The sequence below is a fragment of the Panthera leo genome, chromosome D1, assembly GCF_018350215.1.
Source record: "Panthera leo isolate Ple1 chromosome D1, P.leo_Ple1_pat1.1, whole genome shotgun sequence".
NCBI lineage: Eukaryota > Metazoa > Chordata > Mammalia > Carnivora > Felidae > Panthera > Panthera leo.
Window position 1 is genome coordinate 55,105,595 of NC_056688.1, and position 23,136 is coordinate 55,128,730.

General features: G+C 36.7%; 1 protein-coding gene across 5 annotated transcripts in view; it reads right to left on the minus strand.

Moving 5' to 3' along the window:
- ACER3 (alkaline ceramidase 3) overlaps positions 1-23,136 on the minus strand; it is a 181,024-nt gene that overhangs the window by 81,024 nt on the left and 76,864 nt on the right. For all 5 annotated transcript variants that reach the window (XM_042903917.1, XM_042903921.1, XM_042903919.1 and 2 more), the window contains one exon: positions 158-210. In XM_042903917.1, coding sequence (XP_042759851.1) covers positions 158-210 — 53 coding nt within the window. The remainder of the gene's footprint in view (positions 1-157; positions 211-23,136) is intronic.

Here is a 23,136-nt window from a genome sequence, read left to right on the forward strand (position 1 = left end):
TGGATCCTCTGGCCTGAAGTAAAAAGAGATATTTAATCTCTTTTTTTTCCTTTAGTCGCTTGTCTCAACAGCATCCTCTAGTAATGTATTCTTCCCTGAAATGTGAAGTGTCTGGGTGAAGACAAATAAGCATTTAGTTAATTTTGTCATTACTGACCTGCATTTCATATTTCAGAGTCATGTGGAAGCACCAGGATCCCATTCCTACCACTGAAATTAAAACAAACAAATAAAAAAAAAAAAGATTAGCATGAAATTCTTTGGGGGTAGCCAGAGTGGCTTGAGAAGGTCATAAGACATTGCAAAGCACTGAGTTTTAAGAACAAAGTTTATGAAATCTTATGGCAGGATATAGTAGACTCTGCATAAGCTCTATAATTGATGAAATTTTGATATAGAAAAAAAAAACCCAAGTACAGTACAAGTTCTCATAAATTCCCTCTATTAAGTGGACTTATTGGATTAATCAATATTCTCCATTCTTTCTATAAAATATACTACCCAATGCTCAGGATAAGTTTTTTTGCTTTTTTTTTTTTTTTGAATGTATATAGAAATTTACTGAATACACCACAAGGGAGGGGCGGGCAGGCAGGACAGCAAAGGAGAGACTGTCTACCTCTTAAGATAAGCTTTAGTGTTTACAGCTAGTTAGCTACTCTTTAGTACTTCCTAGCACTTCCAGCCCAGCCAAATAGCTGAATTGTATACTAAGAGTCAGACAGTTATGTTTGTTACCAAACCTGCTAATGCCACTGTATGTAGTTATCAGAAATATGATTCCAAAGAAAGCCGTTGTTTCTCCAGAAACTATTTAAAATGCTTAAAATGGACTCAGTAAAAGAGAGTTGCTAATAAAAACTGCTGTTGAATTAAGCGTGGGTAAGATATGTTAGATTGAGAAAAACAGTAAAAATTTAAAGATTGTATTTACATCTCAAAGTTCTTTCCAAGTGCCTCTATTTTAAATAAACTGTTCATTTTAGGGTTTTTAAAAATTTTTGTTTTTAATCCAAGAAAGTCTAAGGAGAACTATTAATCAGGATCCCATATTGAAAGGCCACACTGTATATCAAATAATTGTCAAAGATTATACAATTATATGTTTGAATTAAAATAAAATTTTAAGGTAGGTGTTTATATTATCTTTTCAATAATTCTATGCTTTGAAGTTTTAAAAATCAGCTGACCAAATACAAGCCCCTATCAAACCTGATAAAAAAGTTTCTACTGTGATATATCAAACAATTCCACAAGCACTTACTGAGCACCTCCTATTTGCCAAATTCAGTTACAGTTACAAAGATAAGATTCAGTCATTGACCTTAATGAAGCATATAGTCTAATGGAAGAGACAGGCAGCTAAAATGCCAGTAGATGGAGATATAATAAAGAGATATGCAGAATACCACGAGAGCACAGAAGAAGGGCACTTACAAAGGAAGACAGAGAAAAGAAACCAGGGGAGTTAGCCTTAAGGATGGTTAAGAGCCTTAAGGGTGGTTAAGATGGTCAACAAACATGGTAAATGGGGGTGTCACAAAATTGTACAAAGTCACTTGAGAAAAATTTCAGGTTCTGTTACCATTGTTTTAAAAAAAGTCACTAAATATGTTATCACATATTTTTTAATATTCAAAATGAAATGACAGAAATAAACAATTACTGTACTCATTCTAAAGAAATGAGGAAGTAGAACAGTTGAGGTCTTTTTACCAAGGGAGAAATTAGAAGGTGCAAAGGTGGATAAATTAATGGAAGGGGGGTGGGGAACCCACAAACTGTGAGATAAAGGCATACAATATACTAAGAATAAAAATGAAATGCAGAGGGATGAGGCACCTGGGTGGTTCAGTCGGTTAAGTGTCTGACTTCAGCTCAGGTCATGATCTCGTGATTCGTGAGTTTGAGTCCCGAGTCGGGTTCTGTGCTGACAGCTCAGAGCCAGGAGCCTGCTTAGGATTCTGTGTCTCCCTCTCTCTCCCTCTGCCCCTGCCCCATTCGTGCTCCGTCTCTCTCTCCCAAAAATAAACAAACATTAAAAACATTTTTTTTAATGTAGAGGGTTGACTATTCATTTTGAAAGGTGGATTGGCTACTTAATCATGATTTGGTCAAGAATTTTTTTTGTCCAAACCTCAAATGTTCTCTTGTACTGTTTATCATATAGCATTAAGAGCCTGATTTTCAGAGATCTCTACAATTTACTTCCTTTCAACAATCTACTGAGAAAGCAAAGAAATGTAATAGAACAGCATCACCCTTCTCGACACAATATTTTCTATTTTGCCACCTTAAAGCAAACTAATTTTTGCTAAAGCTTATCAGCTTTATCAAGATATAACTCATATACTATAAAATTAATTTAAAATGCACAATTCAACTGTTTTTAAATGTTCAGACTGTGCAACCATCATCACCTAATTTTAGAATAGTTTTATCATCCCAAAGAGAAATCTCCTATCAGTAGTCACTCCCTATTTCTCCTCACCTCTCCCCACTCCTCAGTCCTAGATAATCACTAATGTATTTTCTGTCCCTATAGATTTGCCTCTTCTGGACTTTTCATATAAATAGAATCATACAGTATGTAGCCTTTTACATCTGGTTTCTTTCACTGAGCATATTTTCAAGGTTCATTCACATTATAGCATATATCAATAATTTATTTCTTTCATGGATGAATAATATTCTATTCTGTGAACACACTACATTTTATTCATCCATTCACCAGTTGATGGAACTTGTTACAAATTGCATGTCTGTGTCCCCACCTCCCAAATTTATATGTTGAAGCTTGTCTGTGTCCCCACCTCCCAAATTTATATGTTGAAGCTTTAACCCCAAATGTGGAGCCTTTGGGTGTGGAGACTTTAGAAGGTAATTAAGTTGAGAAGAGGTCAGGAGGGTAAGGTCCCCTTGATGGTACTAGTGTCTTCCTAAGAAGAGGAAAAGCCAGGACCTCACTCTCTTATCCGCCTGCATGCCAACAGGAGAGGGAGAGGACCCATGTCGGCTCTGTGCTGATAGTTCAGAGCCTGGAGACTGCTTGAAATTCTGTGTCTCCCTCTCTCTGTCCCTCCCTCATTCACACTCTGTGTCTGTCTCTCTCTCTCTCAAAAATAAATAAACATTAAAAAAATTAAAAAAAAAACTATCAGATTTTAACAGATTAAATTCCAAAGTGCATGATTTAGTCTAAATATATAAATCTATAAATCTAAGTCTATATTTAGTCTAAATCTTCAGCCTAAGGTAATTCTCTGGTTCTGTGTGAACCCTGAAGATTCTCATTTTATCTAACAGTATTCCATACTGTTATTACCCCCTCAGGACCAATGCTCTCCTTCCTTCCCTGAAGCAGCATGTCTCCTTCTAGTAAAGGCCAACCAGGCTCTTGTGCTCTAAGATATCATCTGTTCTCTTAAATCTTCAACTTATCACCTTTCTCTCCTGTCTCTTTAACATCTACTTCTCTAAGGGATTGTTACATATTCTCTCATAGTATCTCCAAAGCCACCTTTCCACCCCATTACCTATGCTTCTTCACTTCCCTGAGTTTTCAAAAGAACTGCCTCCATTTCCTTACCTCTATTCCCCATCGATTCCTCAAACCTCTTCACACCACTAAAACAGCGCTTTTCTGTCTTCATCTTAATCTCTTACTGGCAGTTAGTAACTGAAATACTTTCCTCTCTAGTTTTCTGTAATGCCCTATTCTCCTGGTTTTTATCTCATGACTGCTTCTTCCTAGGTTCCTTTGTTGGCTCCTTCTATCCTTCAGGTCTAAATCAGGGGCTGTAAACTCAAATGCCCAGAGAGGCATTTAAGTAAAACAGCTAAGTGAAGAACAATAAGGAACAGTAGAGATTGTGGTCAAATGTATAGACCAGTCTGAAGAGAACAGCCTGCGCTGACAGCTCCCATGAAGAAATACAGGCTCAGTGATGCTGTATCTTCTAATTATTCACGAGAAGGCAAAGATCTGGATTTCTATGGGAACTCTCTCAATTTTCAAATATGGACAACTAATTTTATTTAAAATAATTTTTTTAACGTTTATTTATTTTTGAGAGAGAGACAGAACACAAGCAGGGGAGGGGCAGAGAGAGAGGGAGACACAGAACCCGAAACAGACTCCAGGCTCTGAGCTGTCAGCACAGAGCCCAATGCGAGACTTGAACTCACAAGCAGTGAGATCATGACCTGAGGTGAAGTCAGGTGCTTAATCGACTAAGCCACCCAGATGCCCCTGGGCAACTAATTTTAAAATGGCTAAATTTTAAATTTAACCCAATCAAAACACGTCTACATGCCAGATTCTGCCTTTGGGTGATGAATTTCTGGTATTTATATTCATCTTCAGCCATCTTCTCTTTCTACGTTCATTCCCTCAGGTGATCCCATCAGTTCCCACAGCTTTAAATACCAACTTTTGACAATGATGCCTAACCCCCTCCCCTGAACTCCAATCTCACATATTTTAACATCTACCTGACTCTGCATTTAATGTCTCACAGGCATTTAAAAACTCAACAAAATCAAAACGGAATGCAAGATATTCTCTCTACACAGTTGCATAAACTAGAAACCTAGAAGTCAACTGAAAATCTTTTTTAACCCCCACATTGGCACTCTCTCCAAAATACATCCCAAGTCATCCACTTCTCTCCAGTGTCCACTGGTGCTGTCCCAGTGTAAACCACTATCATCTCTCACTTGGACCACTGCAACAGTCTGTTAACTAGTTTCCCAGCTTGCACTTTTACTGTCTACAAAACCATTCTCAGGGCACCTGGAGGACTTAGTTGGTTAAGCATCCGACTTCAGCTCAGGTCAGGATCTCGCAGTTTGTGAGTTCAAGCCCCACGTCGGGCTCTGTGCTGACAGCTCAGAGCCTGGAGCCTGCTTAAGATTCTGTGTCTGCCCTCTCTCTGCCCCTCCCATGCTCATGTTCTGTCTCTGTCTCTCAATAATAAATGTTAAAAAAAACAAAAAAACAAAAAAAAACCATTCTCCACAAAGCATCCAGGATGATCTTTTAAAAGCATAAACAGCATCATGTCACATTCCTACTAAAAACCCTCCACTGGCTTTTAGCATAAAATCCAGATGCTCTACTCTGGCCCTGCATGATCTGGCTCTTGCCTAAATGCCTCCAAATTCGTGTTTTGCCACTTTCCCCCCTTAACTACTACAGAACACTAAGGGAGAGAAAGCAAACAGACAATTACTATATGGTGTATTAAGTGCTGTGGTAAAGATATGCATTGTATTCAGTGGGAGCACAGAAAAGGGTCCTCCAATTCTATCAGGGACTGAGGAAAGCTTAAAAGGCAGGCTTTCTAGAGGAAATGATACTATGCCAAGTCCTGAAGGACAGACATACAGACATGCTGAATTTGCCAGACAACAGAGGGTTAAAGGCAGACATGTAACAATACAGGTGGTTCTGAAAACAGCAAAGTTGTTTGATATAAAGTATCAAGTACACCCCTGACAGTTGTAGAAGATGAGGCCAGTAAAGGCAGAGAATCCAGATTAGCACCAACCTGCCAAAGCATACAGATTTTCAAACAGTTATCTCTTTTAAAGAGAAAATGGTTGAATTAAAAGTGGCATGCCCGGCTGGAGAACCCTGGCAAAGTTTTAGCACAGTTAACCAGTTCTCACCACTAACATGCTACAATTTGTCAATAGGTGTATATTTTCTGAATAGTATCCCAACTAGCACAAATAAGAAATTCAAGAATAGAGAGGTTGAGTTGCCCAAGCCAAAGGAACAAATGTGAAATGTGCGAAAACAAAACAACATTCATTGATCCTTAAATTATACAAATTAGAAATTCTGGAGATTCTTTAAAAGGAATCTAAACATTTTCTTTTTTTTTTTTTTTTTTTTTTGCTCTTGACATGTAAATTGACTCAATCCCATGGAGAATGAGACAATTAATGTAAGGGTGATTGTTAGCCAACATTTCATCACAATGTTTCCCTTAAAAGTCTGAGGCATCAAAGTTAAAATAAAATTCACATTTATAGGAATTATCTAGAACGTTCCAAAAAACAAGCAACAGGGACAAGTTTCCCCACATGGCCATGGCTAAAGTGAAAACCGAGGCAGTCAAATAGTAATGGAATTGGAATAAAAAGGTCAATGTACCATCTTCTAATTAGATGTTCATATTCACAGCACTTCAGTACAGTTTCAAGTCTCTCAAGCATGTAATAGAATTTCACTGAGTTAGAACCTCTTGATTTAAATATTCTGGCAGGCTACCAGTCAAAGTTTTTCAAGGTTACAGCAGAATACAGATATGTTCCAATACCCATTTATTTTGATCCATTTGACTGACCATACCATGGAAAGAGTGTATAAAGGCTTTGGAATCAGATCTAAACTACAATCCCAAGTCTATCACTTATTACTTATCTATTTTGGCAAGTTGCTTAAGTCTCTTTGAGACCCAGATATCTAAACTGTAAAATAAAGATAACAATGTTTATCATTGAAAGGTTGCTATGAGGATTACCTCGCATATACCCGACATATAGTAGGCATCAATAAATTTTATTTTCTAATCCCTAACTCAAGCTATTACAAAAATTCATGTAAGGGCACCTGAGTGGCTCAGTTGGTTAAGAGTCTTGGTTTTGGCTCAGGTCATGATCTCACAGTTTGTGGGTTCGAGTCCTGCATTGGGCTCTGAGCTGACAGTGTGGAGCCTGCTTGGGATTCTCTCTCTTTCCTTTTTTCTCTCTGTCCTTCCCCCTCTCTCACTCTCTTTCTCAAAATAAATTTAAAAACTTAAAAATTTTTTTTAAAAATTCATGTACATAGAGAATGCAGTCATTAGATTTCTGAAGTAGGTTAGCTTATTTACCATGGCAGAAAGTTAAAGGTCCACGAACAACTGAGCTCCTTTTAAAGCCTATCATGATTTACCAAAACGTATAAGGGACCCCGGATAAATGAAAAAGGAGAAGGGCATATTATTATAAAGTATCAAAGGCATTAATGGTGTAAGGTGTGATTATCTTAAAATTATGAACTCAGGTTAGAGACTTTGGTGTTATTGGTGGTGTCAAAACAATGCCAGCTACAATTACAGGGTATGCATGTTTGTACTTTCCTGGTGAAGTTAGCATTCACATTAGAAACAAAATGCACTACTGTATTAGAGAGGTAGTAGAATGTAGTGATTAAAAGAATGAGCTTTGGAGAGGTGTCCTAAGAAGTTTGTACTTTATGCCTAAACTGATGAGAAGTCATTTAAAGTATTTAATAAGAGCTTTTCTAATTGTTTCCCACCTACCCTAAGGGGAACTGATCACATTCCCTTTTCTAATTTAATACTTACCTAGTATATAGCCTTATTATAGTACCACATATACATACAGGAACCAGAATATCCTATCTATTTAGCCTTATCAGTGTATTATTTTGGACTCCTTTCTCCTGTCCCACTCAGCATCAATGAGGATGCTGATGGGCTACTACATTAGTTTAGCAATTCATGGCCGACAGTAGTAACTACATCAGAATGGTAGGCAGAATAATGGCTCCCAAAGATGTCTGCATCTCAATCCCAAAACCGATGAATGAATATGTCACTTTACTTTAAATGCCAAAGATGATCTTGCAAATGTGATTAAATTAAGGACCTTGCATTGAGGAGATTATCCTAGATTATTATAGTATGCCCAACCTAATCGCCTGAGTCCTCAAAAGCAGGAAACTTTGGGAGATGGGACTACGGAAAAATGCTCAGAGATGTCAAGTTTCTAGCTTTGAAGATATAGGAAAGTGGCCATGTGCCCAGGAAGGCTACAGAACGCTAGAAAGGGACGATGAGCCATGTAAATTGGAAAAGACGAGAAAACTGACTCTCTCTTAGAGCCCCCAGAAAAAAAAAAAAAAACACAGACCTGCCAACCTTGATTTTAGCTCAGTGAGACTTGTGTCAGAATTCTAATCTATAGAACTATAAGATAATAAATTTATTTTATTGTTTTAAGCTACTTAATTTGTGGTGCTTTGTTATAGTAGCAATAGAAAACCATATGATTGGGGTGCCTAGGTAGCTCAGTCAGCTAGGTGTCTGACTCGATTTTGGCTCAGGTCATGATCTCATAGTTCGTGAGTTCGAGCCCCGCCATGTAGGGCTCTGCACTGACAACACGGAGCCTGCCTGGGATTCTCTCTTCCTTTCTCTCTGTCTGTCCCCCGCTCACACGCTCTGTTCTGTCTCTCAAAATAAATAAACATTAAAAAAATAAAACAACACGATTACTAACAGTGGCTAGTATATTAGTTAATAAACTGGTATCTGAAGTGCCTTTAAAAACTCTTGCCTAAGTGGGGCACCTGGGTGGCTCAGTTGGTTAAGCATCTGACTTTGGCTCAGGTCATGATCCCCCGGTTTGTGGGTTCAAGCCCCGCATCGGGCTCTGTGCTGACAGCTCAGAGCCTGGAGCCTGTTTCGGATTCTGTGTCTCCTCCTCTCTCTCTGCCCCTGCCCCCCATGCTCATGCTCTGTCTCTCAATAATAAATAAATGTTAAAAAAAAATTTTTTTTTAAACTCTTGCCTAAGAACTTTGGCTCCTCTAAAGACTATTAGAAAAAGTAAAAAGGCTTAAGTTACAAACTGGGAGTACATATTCACAATACATTATCTGACAAAGGATTCATAACCAGAAAATGCAATACAAAAATCAGTAAGAAAAAGACAACCCAATTTTAAAATGGGCAAAAGACTTGTAGAGTCTTGTAGAGTCATTACAAAAGATGCTATCCAACAGGCCAAAAAGTTTTTGACAAGTGCTCATTATCATTATTCAATGAAGAAATCTAATTAAAACTTCAATGAGATATCACTACACACCAAACCAGAATGACTAAAATTAAAAAGACTAATAAGCATGGGCAACAATGTGGAAGAACTGGAATCTCACATACAGCTGGTGTGAGTATAAAATGGTCTAACCATTTAAAAAATTGTTTTGACAGGGTGCCTGGGTGGCTCAGTCAGGTTCAGGTCACGATCTCACGGTTCATGGTTTCAAGCCCTGCTTTGGGCTCTGGGCTGACAGTTCAGAACCTGGAGCCTGCTTTGGATTCTGTATCTCCCTCTCTTTCTCTCTGCTCCTCTCCCACTTGTGCTCTCTCACTCTCTCTCAAGAATAAATATTTTAAAATAAAAATAAAAAATTGGCAGTTTCTAATTAAGTTTAAATGCAGACTACCCTATGACCTAGTAATTCTACACCTAGGCATATCTAAAAGAAATGAGTGCACGTATCCATCAAAAGACATATTCAATATCCACAGAATCTTTATTCACAAAAGTCCCAAACCAAAAATAATCCAAATGCCCTTAACAGAAAAATGGGCAAATGAATTATATTATATTCACACAACAGGATATTACATATCAATACAAAGTGAATGAACTACTGATATTAAACACAGATGAATCTCAAAAACATTACATCAAGTGAAAGAATACAGATGCCAGAGGACATATTCTGTGACTCCATTTCCATAAAGTTCAAGAACACATAAATTAAAATATGGAACTAGAAGTCAGAATAGTAGTTACCTTTGGGAGAGTGTTGACTGAAAAAGGGCACAAGGAAACTTTCTGGCCTAACTAAAATGTTCTGTATCTTGATGTGAGTGGTGGTCACATGGGTAAAATCTCATTGAGCTATATGTACACTTACGATCTGCACATTTTACTACATATGAAATATACCTCAATTTTTAAAAAGGAAGAATTGGGAGGTGGAAACCTCTTGTCTGCTGTGCTCCAAATATACTTTGCCCATCAAATACTCCCACGTAAGTGATTTTAGTACTATTCATACTGTTTCTGGAACTGGAACATCTATCCATGCCTCCAGGCAGGTTAAGAAACAAACAAATATTCCACAGGTCGAGGAAAAGGAAGAATACAAAATAACATGATAATAATGGATAGAGATAATATGGTAATTGAAGGGAGAACCAAAGTAATTCTGTTTAAAGGTATCTATAGACAACACAGGGGAATATCTGGACTGCCTAGGGAGGTTAAGGTATGTTCAACAGAATGGAGCTACAGCAAGCAATAATAATGGACATGATAACAGAAATGAGACTAGATGTTATAATTTCTTAATATTTATTTTCTTAGAACATAACTATCATTCAATTATCATCTTATTCTGGCCCCAGCCTAAAACATTTAAAATAAGTCACAACTGAGGCCATAGGAACCAGGTGAAGAGCCATTACAGCGGCCTGCTTTCCACCTTAGGCTATTTCTTACCATGCTTTCTACTGGCCCACTTTTACTTTCTACCAGGCACCTTTCCTGGCCGTCTCATTTCCTCACTTCCTGTCCACGGACTACCCAGGCGACTTAGGAATCTGTGGTTGAGCCTGTCCCTGGGTTTTGGCTACTAGGCTGAACATGTTCATTCAAAGTATAGTCATATAAAAACCACACTTGCATATGCACAAAGATTAAGAAATATTAACCAAAACATGAAAACACCTTTTCTGTTGGGCGATCTTACTATCACATTACTTTTTCAATAGATTAGAAAAAAAGATCATTGATGTTTCTGGCAATGTCTGAAAAACTGAAGCTAAAACTTATTTATTACCAATAAATAAGTTATAAGCAGGTTATAAAATGATTTCTAAAGGTCTTTTCCACAGCACATTGATTTTATGTCTGTTTCATTACAAACTGTAATTGCTATAATCTAAAAGGTTATTAGTCTAGTTTATAGTCCACTCACTTGCCCTAGAACAAAAGGCATGATGTTCTTAAGATCATTTCAGAGGACTTTGATTTAGCCTGGCAGTGGCAGACTCTAGGTAAGATCGTAACTAAACTTAAGGCTATTCCATGCAAAAAATTTTCAATGGTCCTTTTCACGAGGAAATGACTTTCTGTCTCTGTGACATTTCTACTTCAATAACTTTCATTTCAGCACTAGACTTAGAAAGAGATAATAAAGATCTTTATATATGTTTTGACTACATTACAACTCATTTTTTTTGTTGTTGACAATTACCTACTTATTTAGATAAACTCACAACAAATACATCTGTACAACTACAAACAAATTTTGTAAGTTTGGGGGTAAAGAGAAAAATTAAATCTCATGAAAGAAAATTAAATCTTGTGAAAAAGGTTTCTTTTGGAATGGTTCTATTTTAGATTATGAACAGTTTTAAATTACTGGTTTATGGCATAATGATTTAAAGCATAGAGATCAGAGTTCAAGGTATTGCTCATCATTTACTAATTTTGTGACCTTGGTCAAATTACTTCTCAAATACTCACTTATAAAATGAGGTTAAAGAGTTCCTCATAGGTTGTGGAGAATTTTAAATGACATAATATAAATTAATATACTTACCACAGAGTCTGGTACATTATAAATGCCTTATAAATGATAATTATTGTTGTCTCTTCAAGCTCCACCAATGTTAACAGCAAATTTTATGGCCTCATAAAAATTAATGACTAAACCATAGTCACATGAAGCTTGGAAAATTCTGAAAGTCCTAACATCAAACATTAAATAGTAACCAGGCAGGCAGAATTTAGCTTCAAATAACTTGTCTTTACTTTTCAATTTACTCTCCTAGTTTTATTATGAGACAAGGAGTATTAAACTCATCTCTCTATATAAATAATTTTGCTGGTTTCAAAAATATTTCAAAAATATTTACTTAAAACAAATATTATGTTCCTATTCTCCCTTCAATTTAATAGCATTTCTACTTTTCTAATAGACTTATTAGAAAGATAATCAGAGGCAACACCTTTGATTCTCCTATTGATGTTATCAACATCTCTTCCTTTCATAAACTGTATACATAGAGAACAATACAGTAGAAAAATAACTCAAAAGAGAAAGATTTTTAGACAAAGGGACTTGGGTGGTTCCAAAGCAGCTATAACTGGGATGGTAAATTCAGTTGAAATCAGGCTTATCAGAAGAACTGGCAATTGCTCAGGGACACAGGATGGGAAAAAAAAAAATAACATTTTTAACTCTTTAACTTCTTTAATTCTTCCTCATTGTACTTGGTATCTCTTCTTCCTAACACTGAACATATCCCTCAGTACATACTCAATTATAAAATTATTTAATACCTGTCTCTGCTGCTAAACCATAAGCTCCAAATAACAATGACTGAAGAATGATACCTAGTATATAATAGATTCTCAGTAAACATTTGTTGCATGAATTGGAAAATGACTAAATTCTTAGTGGATTTAGGTTCCTAGCCAGAACACAATATACCTCATAAATAACTAACAGTCTGTCCCTAATATGCCTCAACACAACACGAAAGTTCCCAATTATTTCTTAAAATCTCCCTCAACTCCAAAAATTAAGTGCATCTCAAGTAGTTATTAAGGATTTTTTTATCACAAAATTAAAATACTGAAAATCTTGTTGACGTATTTACTAAATGTCCTTGGATTTGTTAATCAAATCTCTGTTTCCAGATAAAGTTTATTCTGTGTGTGTGTGTGTGTGTGTGTGTGTGTGATAAACACACATACACACATATTTTTAGGGGGGAGACTTATCTCAGTAAAAAATTCAAACAAATATATATATGAAAAGAAGTCTTAGCAAAAATGTCTGATGTTCAAGTTGTGTAAAAGAAAGCATTGATTCATTCATCAAACATTCTCACGTGTTTAGTTTGCATCAGGGATTGCTGAATGCCAGAAATCCAGAAGAGTAAGACTCAGCCCTGCTTTCAGGAAGTTCAGAAGGAACAGACACTTAAAAAACAGATTATGACAGCTAATATGTACAGTGATATGCTTGCAATCACAAAAGGAAGAATGAGGTATAGGAGTAATACAGAGAAGAGACTGTTAGATCAGCAAACACATCTTTCCTGTAATTACTGTCCATTTTTGTTCCTATATTTATTTATTCCAAATCTATTGTTTACTGTTAAACTGCTTGGTATTCTGGCATGCAGACAATTAGTGCTCAATAAGTCTATTTAAAAAGTAAACACTTAGGGCACCTGGGTGGCTCAGTTGAGCATCCTACTCTTGGTTTCGGCTCAGGTCATGATGCCAGGGTCATGGGATCAAGTCCCATGTCAGGATCTGTGCTGAGGGTAGAACCTCCTTGGGGTTCTCTCTCTCTCTCTCTCTCTCTCTCTCTCACTCTCACTCTCTCTCTCTCTCTCCCCCAATCCCCAGCTGCTAAGCCAGCTAGTGCACGCTCTCTCTCTCAAAATAAATAAAATAAAAAAGTAAACCCTTATTTTGAAAATACTTCAAGATATTACAGAATTTATAAAAATATTACAATGAACTCCTATATAACCTTAACATAGATTCACTAACATTTTGCCATCTTTCTATTTACATAAAAAATGTACATAAAATAAAGTAATACACACATTAGTGTTACTTTGTTGAAACGTTTGAGAGTAAGTTGATGAGACTATGACCTTTACCCCTAAATTCTTTACCAGGTATCTCCAAACAGGAACGTTCTTACATAATCACAATGCACTGATCAAATTCAGTAAACTTATATGAACACAATATTACTATCTAATATACAGTCCTTATTCAAATTTCACTGATTTGCCCAGTGCTGCCCTTTAGACTTTCTTCTCTGCATGCTGCAAATCCCATATTGCACTTATCTGTTAACCTGGAACACTTCTTCAATCTTTATCTTTCACTACTTTTAACAATTTTTGAAGCAAACAGGTGAACTGTTCCATAGAATACCCCTTAATTTGTTTGAATTATTGATTGATTGATTGATTGATTGTTTCCTCATCATTTGATTAAGGTTATGCACCTTTGGCAGAGATATTGTATAAGTGATGTTTCCTTTTCAGTGCATCACACCAGGAAAAACCAATTGTTAGTCTGTATCATTATTAATGTTAACTTAAAAAAATTTTTTTTAATATTTTATTTTATTTTTGAGAGAGAGAAAGAGAGAGCATGAGCAGGGGAGAGGAAGAGAGAGAGGTAGACACAGAATCCAAACCAGGCTCCGGGCTCCGAGCTGTCAGCACAGAGCCCGAGATGGGGCTCAAATTCACAAATGACGAGATCATGACCTGAGCTGAAGTCAGACTCTCAATTGACTGACCCACCCAGGCGCCCCAGTGATGTTAACTTTGATTACTTGAATAAGGTGATATCTGCTACATTTGTGTTTTTCCATTTGTAATTAATGAGTAATCTGTCAGAAGATACTTTCAGGCTGTGTAATTATGTTTTCCACTTTCATCCAGTATTTTTAGCATTCACTGATGACTCTTAATCAATCATTACTATGATGGTTGCAAGAAAATAGATGGATTAAAAAGAACCCAAATCTATCATTCTGTTTATAGTTATTAGTTGGCAATTCCACTTTTTAAAAATTTTTATTTACATTCCAGTTAGTTAACACAGTGTAGTATTAGTTTTAGGCGTACAATTTAGTGATTCAACACTTCATACAACACCTGGCACTCACCACAAATGCCTTCCTTAATCCCTATCACCTATTTCACCCGTTTCCCTCCCTCCCCCGTCCCCTTCCCTCTGGTAACCACCAGCTTGTTCTCTGTAGTTAAGAGTCTGTTTCTTGAGGTGCTTGGGTGGCTCAGTTGGTAAAGCTTTCAACTTCAACTTTGGCTCAAGCCATGACCTTGTGGTTCATGAGTTCGAGCCCCGCGTCAGGCTCTGTGCTAACAGCTCAGAGCCTGGAGCCTGCTTCAGATTCTGTGTCTCCCTCTCTCTCTCTGACCATCCTCTGCTTGCACTCTGTCTCTCTCTCAAAAATAAATAACATATAAAAAATTAAGAAAAAAAAAGTCTGTTTCTTGTCTTGGCAATTCTACTCTTAAAAAAAAAAAAAAAAGCCTTCCCTTCTCATACCATTTGTTTGCTTGTGAGTATCAGTACAAACTTGTGGATTCTTTTTTTACATCATGTATTGTAACACAATTCTGTCATTTTTCATTTGGAAGTTCAAATTGTCCTGGTTTGACCAACTGCCTTCTGTGTTATTTGACATTATCCCCTCATTTTTTGGACACTTTCTACTTTTTGGCATGACAAAATGTTCCAGACTCATCTTGTAGTCTCAGTGCCTCATCCCCAGAAGTCAGTCATTTCCCCAATAAGTCTTCACATTCTTTCAGTGAGGAAGGATTTTTAGAAACCAAAGGCTCAACACTAGATGTGTTCGCTGCTACATAAGACTCATTGCTTCCAGGCCCTTTCCTAAGATAAAACACGGGAAATCTTTTTGTTTGTTTTAATTATGCTGTTACCTCTAACTCCAATCCAATACCACAGAGTTCTTCCTTATTTTCCCCCATCCAAATTTATATCTTTCTTCAACATGAGAACCCTCACCTCCCAACAATACATTTCAATGTATTGCCTCATTTGCTTAATCCTGAAAGCCATACAAAAAGAACTTCAGAATTGCTATATTCATACCACTACAAATAATTAATAAACAAACAAACAAACAAACAAATAAATAAATAAAGTTAGCACTAAGGTTCAAGATTTCATTGAATTTCCTTCTGTTTTCAAACTGGGGACATTTAATGAAAATAACATTCAAAGTTAACTGGATTAATACTTCACTTTTCTCCTATGTGGTTATGTTCTTCATTTGATAAATGGTACGGTACCTTTTTTTCTTCTTTCGACTTTATTTTATTTTTATTTTAATGTTTATTTATTTTTGAGAGAGAGAGAGACAAAGTGCAAGTGGGGGAGGGGCAAGAGACAGAGACACACACACAGAATCATAAGCAGGCTCTAGGCTCCGAGCTGTCAGCACAGACCCTGATGTGGGGCTCGAACTAATGAACAGTGAGATCATGACCTGAGCTGAAGTTGGATGCTTAACCAACTGAGCCACTCAGGCACCCCTTGACTGTAGTTTTTTATAGAAGTTTTCATTTCACAGAAAAATTTAACAGAAGTTACAGATATTTCTTATATAATAACTAACTCCCCATTGCCATGCATAGCCTCCCCCATTATCAACATCCCTAGAGGTGCATTTGTTACAACAAATGAATCTACATTAATACAACATTATCACCCAAAGTCCATAGTTTACATTATAGCTCACTCTCGGTATTGTACATTCTACAGGTTTGAACCAATTTATGACATGCACCCACCATTACAGCGTCATAGAGATACAGAATAGTACAGTATCACAGAGATCTAGAATAGTTTCACTGTGCCAAAAATCATCTCTGTTCTGCCTATTCACATCTCCCTCCCCCCAGCTTCTGGCAACCAATGATCTTTTTACTGTCTCCATAGTTTTGCCTTTTCCAAAACATCAGAGAGTTGGAATCATACAGTATTTAGCCTTTTCAGACTGGTTTCTTTCACTAGTGGGCATTTCAGGTTCCTTACTGTTTTTTGTAGTTTGATAGTTCACTTCTTTATAGCACCGAATTGTATTTCATTGTCTAGAGGTACCACAGTTTATCCATTTACCTAATAAAGGACTTCTTGTTTGCTTCCAAGTATTGGCATTATAAATAAAGCTGAATTAAACATCTGTGTGATTTTTGGGTGGACCTAAGTTTTCAGGTCTTTTGAGTAAATATCAAAAAGCATGACAGCTGACATATGGTGAGATTATGCTGAGTTTTGTAAGAAACCACCAAACTGTCTTCCAAAGTGGCTGTACCATTGTGCATTCCTAGCAGCAATGAATGAGAGTTTGTGTTGTTCCACATCCTCAACGATCTTTGGTCAGTGTTCTGGATTTTGGCCATATTAACATGTTTAATAGGGTCTTACTGTTATTTTAATTTGCATTTTTCTGATGACATATGATGTGGGGCATCTTTTCATATTATTTTCCATCTGAATAAGTTTTTTGGTGAGGTGTCTGTTAAGGTCCTTGGTCCATTTTTTAACCAATTGTTTCCTACTGTTGAGTTTTACATTTACATTTTGTATACAAAGAGTTCTTTTATATTTTGGATAACAATTATCAGATGTTATCTTCTGCAATTCATTTTTCTTTATATTCAATGTCAGGGTCCTTCTCCCTAATTTCTACTACTCCTGTTCTGCTTGATATAATTATATTTTTTGAGTATATGGAATCATAATATGGTTCCAAAAATAAAAATACAAAAAGGTATACTCAAGATATGTTTCCCCTCCTCTATCCTTTTAAGTATATACTTTTACACTCTGTATCTTTCATTCTTTTTTTTTAATGTTTATTTGAGAGATAGACAGAGACAGAGACAGAGACAGAGACAGAGACAGAGTGGGGGAAGGGGCAGAGACAGAGGGAGACACAGAATCCGAAGCAGGCTCCAGGCTCTGAGCTGTCAGCACAAAGCCCAACGCAGGGCTCGAACCCATGAACTGTGTGATCATGACCTGAGCCAAGGTCGGGCACTTAACCGACTGAGCCACCCATCCACCCCGACACTCTGCATCTTTTAAATCCTTTATGGGCTTTATGTTTAAAGCTTATGTTTTAAGTTGTAATAAATATCCATATGTCCATTTAATTGTGAATTACTGGGGATATATCTTCACAGAAAATTCTTTAAAATGTGAATGTTGAGTCAAAGGATAACTGCATATATAATTTTGTTAGAAATTGCCAAATTCACCTACAAAAGTGTTTTATTCTCACCCGCAATGTATGAAGAGTGCCGATTTCTCCCACAGTCTTGCCAAAAGTGTGTTGTTCAGTATTTCACTTTTTGCCAGTCTGACAAATGAGAAATAATACATTGGTATAGTTCTCATTTGCATTTCTTTTATTATGAATGAACTGAGTACCTTTTCTTAAATATGTTGGTTATTTTTCATCTTTTTTGGAGAATTTTCTGTCTGTCTCTGACCACTTATTTCTACTGGACTTTTGCTCCTTTCTATCCTCAATATTTAAAAGTCATTTTTGCATTAGGGATATTAAAACTCTACCTATAGCATGCATCATAAATATTTTCACCAACTGGTCTTTTCTCTGGACTTTGCTTATAGTATTTTTTTTCCAAGCCGAAGTTTCTAATTAATTGGACATTTTATTTTATTATATCTGGATGTTAAATCATTGTTTCCTCACACGCTGGATACAGAAGAATTCACACGTGTTTTCTTCAAGTACTTACAAGATTTTAGTTTTTATAATTAGGTCTCTGATCAATTTAGAGCTTACTCTTATGTATGAAACAAGGTATACAGACATCTATTCTATGTTTCTCTAAATACCATTTATTAAAATATTCATCTTTGTCCCAGCAATCAGAAATGTAATCTTTATCATATACCAAAATGTAACACAGACTTCGGTCTATTTAGGACTTATAAAAAAAATTCTATTTTACTATCTATTGGAATACAAGTACAATATACTATTTACCAATGCAGGTTTTATAGTATAATATACAGGAGGACCAGTATATCCTTTACCTATTCTTTTTCAAAGATTTCCTGGGTATCTTTGTATGTTTATACTGTCATATGAACTTTAGTATCCATCTGTCTTATTCTTATACCAGGAAACAACTTACTAGTATTTCTATTAGTATTATTTATTTCAATAAATTAATCTAAACATAACAGACATCTTTAAGTTGTCTATCCAGAAACAACTTTTTATTTGTTCAGATTGATTTACTTTCATGGCATCAAAAGCATTTAAAAAAAATTTTTTTTTTTCTTCAACGTTTTTTTATTTATTTTTGGGACAGAGAGAGACAGAGCATGAACGGGGGAGGGGCAGAGAGAGAGGGAGACACAGAATCGGAAACAGGCTCCAGGCTCCGAGCCATCAGCCCAGAGCCTGACGCGGGGCTCGAACTCACGGACCGCGAGATCGTGACCTGGCTGAAGTCGGACGCTTAACCGACTGCGCCACCCAGGCGCCCCGGCATCAAAAGCATTTTAAAGTTTTTTCACACAGATTTTACATATTTCTTATTAAATTTATTCCTAGATATTTTATTTTGGGGGATATTTTAAATGGGGTCTTCTTTACTATTATATCTAATGGGATAATGTATGTATATATGAAGGCTATTGCCTTTTTTTGTTTTTTGTTTTTTAATAGAGAGCACACGAGTGAGGGGAGAGGGGCAGACAGAGAGAAGCAATCCCACGACCCTGGAATCATGACCTGAGCCAAAATCATGAGTCAGATGGTGAACCAACTGAGACAGCCAGGTGCCCCATGGATACCGCTTTTTATAATTTTAAATCTGATACCTCACCAAATAGTTTTCTTGTTGGAGTCAGTGTGAAAACTGATTCTCTAGGCTAGAGTTTTCAGAAACACTATGATGTCTGTAAACAGAAATAGTTTTCCTTCTTTCCCAATACGTAGGCACTTAATCATTTTCTCTGGTAGAAATGCATTGATTAATATCTCTAGTGCTTCCACACTGAGTAAAAATGCTGGCTTTAGAACAGAGGTATGTATATTACCATGTTAAGACAGCATCCATCAATTCTTATTTTCTTGAGTTTTCTTTTTTTTTAAATTTTTTAAAAATATTTATTTATTTTTGAGAGAGACAGAGACAGCGTGAACAGGGGAGGAGAAGAGAGAGGGAGACACAAAATCTGAAACAGGCTCCAGGCTCTGAGCTATCAGCCCAGAGCCCGACGCAGGGCTCAAACTCTCAAGCCACAAGATCATGACCTGAGCCGAAGTCGGACGCTTAACCAACTGAGTCTTGAGTTTTATTTCTAGCCAGAAATGGGTACTGAATTTTGACAAAGGCTTTTTCAGCATTTATGAAGATAATCACATGGTCTCTCTTCTTGAATTTGCTACTATAATAAATTCTATTAATGGATCTCCTCTAAATTTCAATGATCTTGAGCCCTGGGTAACAAACTCCAGTTGTAATGGGTTGTTATTTTCCTACTATAGGGTCAGATTCTATTTACTATCTACTACTTTTTAAAATAAGAAATAGGGGGGCGCCTGGGTAGCTCAGTCAGTCAAGTGTCTGACTTCGGCTCAGGTCATGATCTCACTTTTTGTGAGTTTGAGCCCCACGTTGGGCTCTGTGCTGTCAGCTCAGAGCCTGGAGCCTGCTTCAGATTCTGTGGCCTCCTCTGTCTCTCAAAAAAAAAATAAACATTAAAAAAATTTTTTTTAATAATGAATAAGAAAAAAGAGGGTCAAATAAACTTAAATATCTTGCTTAATAACTCAAAAAAAGAAAAGTTCTTAAAACTAAAAGTTGTTTTGTTCATCACGTTTGGCACAAATTGACTTGACAGTAAAATCTGACCTGACTGGACATAAGGCTATTTATAATAAATGTTTAGCCCAGTTAGTGTGACTATTCATGTTACGCAGCAATATGAATAGTTCACCTATGAAGTGCTGCCCCAAGCCTTGGTGGGCTTCGTAGGTAGACTGCAGTATATACAACCTATTAATTTTCTAAAATCCAAAAGCAATCTGGATTCAGAAATACTTCTGGTTCTAAGGAATTGAATAAGGACTTATTAATCTATATCAGTGGTATAATTGAAAGAAATTGCTTTAAAAATTGAGCGTAAGGGCTTTCTCTAACCTTTAGAGAATAAATTTCATAAGGATGCCTTCCATCAAGAGACAGAGTCCCAAAAATTTCATTATATTGCCTCTATTGTGCTCTATTTTTATCTCCTTTAATCACCCCTAAACCTTTTTCAGTTGGAAAAAGATTACAGGAAAAAATAATTTAGAAAATATGTACCTCCATATAATCACAGGAATATCAGAAGAGAGATTACCACAGTATGTGGAACAGTTACTCAAAACATCATATCTATAAACTCAGGGTGACAAATAGGATTCATTAATCTTCAACAATTAGGAATGGGGCACCTGTGTGGCTTAGTCAGTTAAGTGTCTGACTTTGGCTCAGGTCATGATCTTGCGGTTCATGAGTTTGAGCCCCACATTGGGCTCTGTGCTGACAGCTCAGAGCCTAGAGCCTGCTTCGCATTCTCTCTCTCTCTCTCTCTCTCTCTCTCTCTCTCTCTGTCTCTCTCTCTCTGCCCCTCCCTGCTCACACTCTCTCTCTCAAAAAAATAATAATAATAAGCATTAAAAAAATTAAAAACAAAACAATTAAGAGTGGCTGCCTGGATCCTAAACACCAGGTACAACAGGAAAAGTAGCTATACTCCACCAGAAAGGAGATACTGCTACTCTACACACTATTGCTGATTTCAAGTTTTCTGTATCTATATTCTCCTCTACTGCTTTTCTTCCTTCAGCCCCACCTCTGAGATGTAAACACTCAACGTGTCCCTCCTTCTCTCACATAGTATGCACATTACTCCATTTCCTGTGTCCATTCGTGTTTAGTTTTAAAGCAAGTATTGATATATACCATTAAATTCACTCATTGTACATGTATGACTTTTTGAGTTTTTGTAAGTTTATTTTTATTCATTCATTCATTCATTCTGGGGGGGGAGGGGCAGAGACAGAAGGAGAGAGAGGGCTCCACATGGGACAGACTCCACATGGGCAGTACAGAGGCCAATGCGGGGCTCACACTGACGAACTGAGAGATTATGACCTGACCCAGATCCAGAGTCGGATGCTTAACCAAATGAGCTATGCAGGCGCTACTCAATGAATTTCTTTCTTTCTTCTTTTTCCTTCTTTATTCGTTCTTCCTTCCTTCCTATTTTATTATTTTTTTAATTCACATCCAAGTTAGTTAGCATATAGTGCAATAATGATTTCAGGAGTAGAATCCAGTGATTCATCCCCTATATTTATCCCAACAAGTGTCCTCCTTAATGTCCCTTGCCCATTTAGCCCATCCGTCTACCCACAACCCCTCCAACAACCCTCAGTTTGTTCTCTATATTTAAGAGTCTCTTATGTTTTGTTCCATCCCTGTTTTTATATTCTTTTTGCTTCCGTTCCCTTCTGTTCATTTGTTTTGTACCTTAAATTCCACATATGAGTGAAGTCATATCATATTTGTCTTTCTCTAATTTCGCTTAGCATAATACACTCTAGTTCCATCCACGTTGTTGCAAATGGCAAGATTTCATTCTTTTTGATTGCCGAATTACACTCCATTGTGTGTGTGTGTGTGTGTGTGTGTGTGTGTGTGTGTGTGTATACCACATCTTCTTTATCCATTTGTCGACAGACATTTGGGCTCTTTCTATACTTTGGCTATTGTCAATAGTGCTGATATAAACATTGCAGTGCATGTGTCCCTTTGAAACAACACACCTGTATCCCTTGGATAAATACCTAATAATGCAATTGCTGGATTGTAGGGTCGTTCTATTTTTGATTTTTTGAGGAACTTCCATACTGTTTTCCAGAGTGACTGCACCAGTCGGCATACCCACCAGCAATGCAAAAGGGTTCCTCTTTCTCCACATCCTCACCAGCATCTGTCATTGCCTGAGTTGTTAATTTTAGCCATTCTGACAGGTGTGAGGTGGTATCTTGTTGTGGTTTTGATTTGTATTTCCCTGATGATGAGTGATACTGAGCATTTTTTCATATATCTGTTAGCCATCTGAATGTCTTCTTTAGAAAAGTGTCCATTCATGTCTTTTGCCCATTTCTTCACTGGATTATTTGTTTTTTGGGCAGTGAGTTTGATAAGTTCTTTATAGGTTTTGAAGACTAGCCCTTTATCTGATATGTCATTTTCAAATATTTTCTCCCATTCCATCAGATGTCTTTTAGTTTTGCTGTTTTCTTTGCCGTGCAGAAGCTTTTTATCTTGATGAGGTCCCAATAGTTCATTTTTGCTTTTGTTTCCCTTGCCTCCAGAGATGTGTTGAGTAAGAAGTTGCTACAGGCAAGGTCAAAGAGGTTTTTGCCTGCTTTCTCCTTGGGGATTTTGATGGCTTCCTGTCTTATGTTTAGGTCTTTCACCCATTTTGAGTTTATTTTGTGTATTGTGTAAGAAAGTGGTCCAGGTTCATTCTTCTGCATGTTGCTGTCAAATTTTCCAATTTGCTGAAGAGACTGCCTTTATTCCATTGGATATTCTTTCCTGCTTTGTCAAAGATTAGTTGGCCAAACTAAATTTATCTTTGTAAAAATTTTATGCTTATTTAGTGTTTTGAGATGGG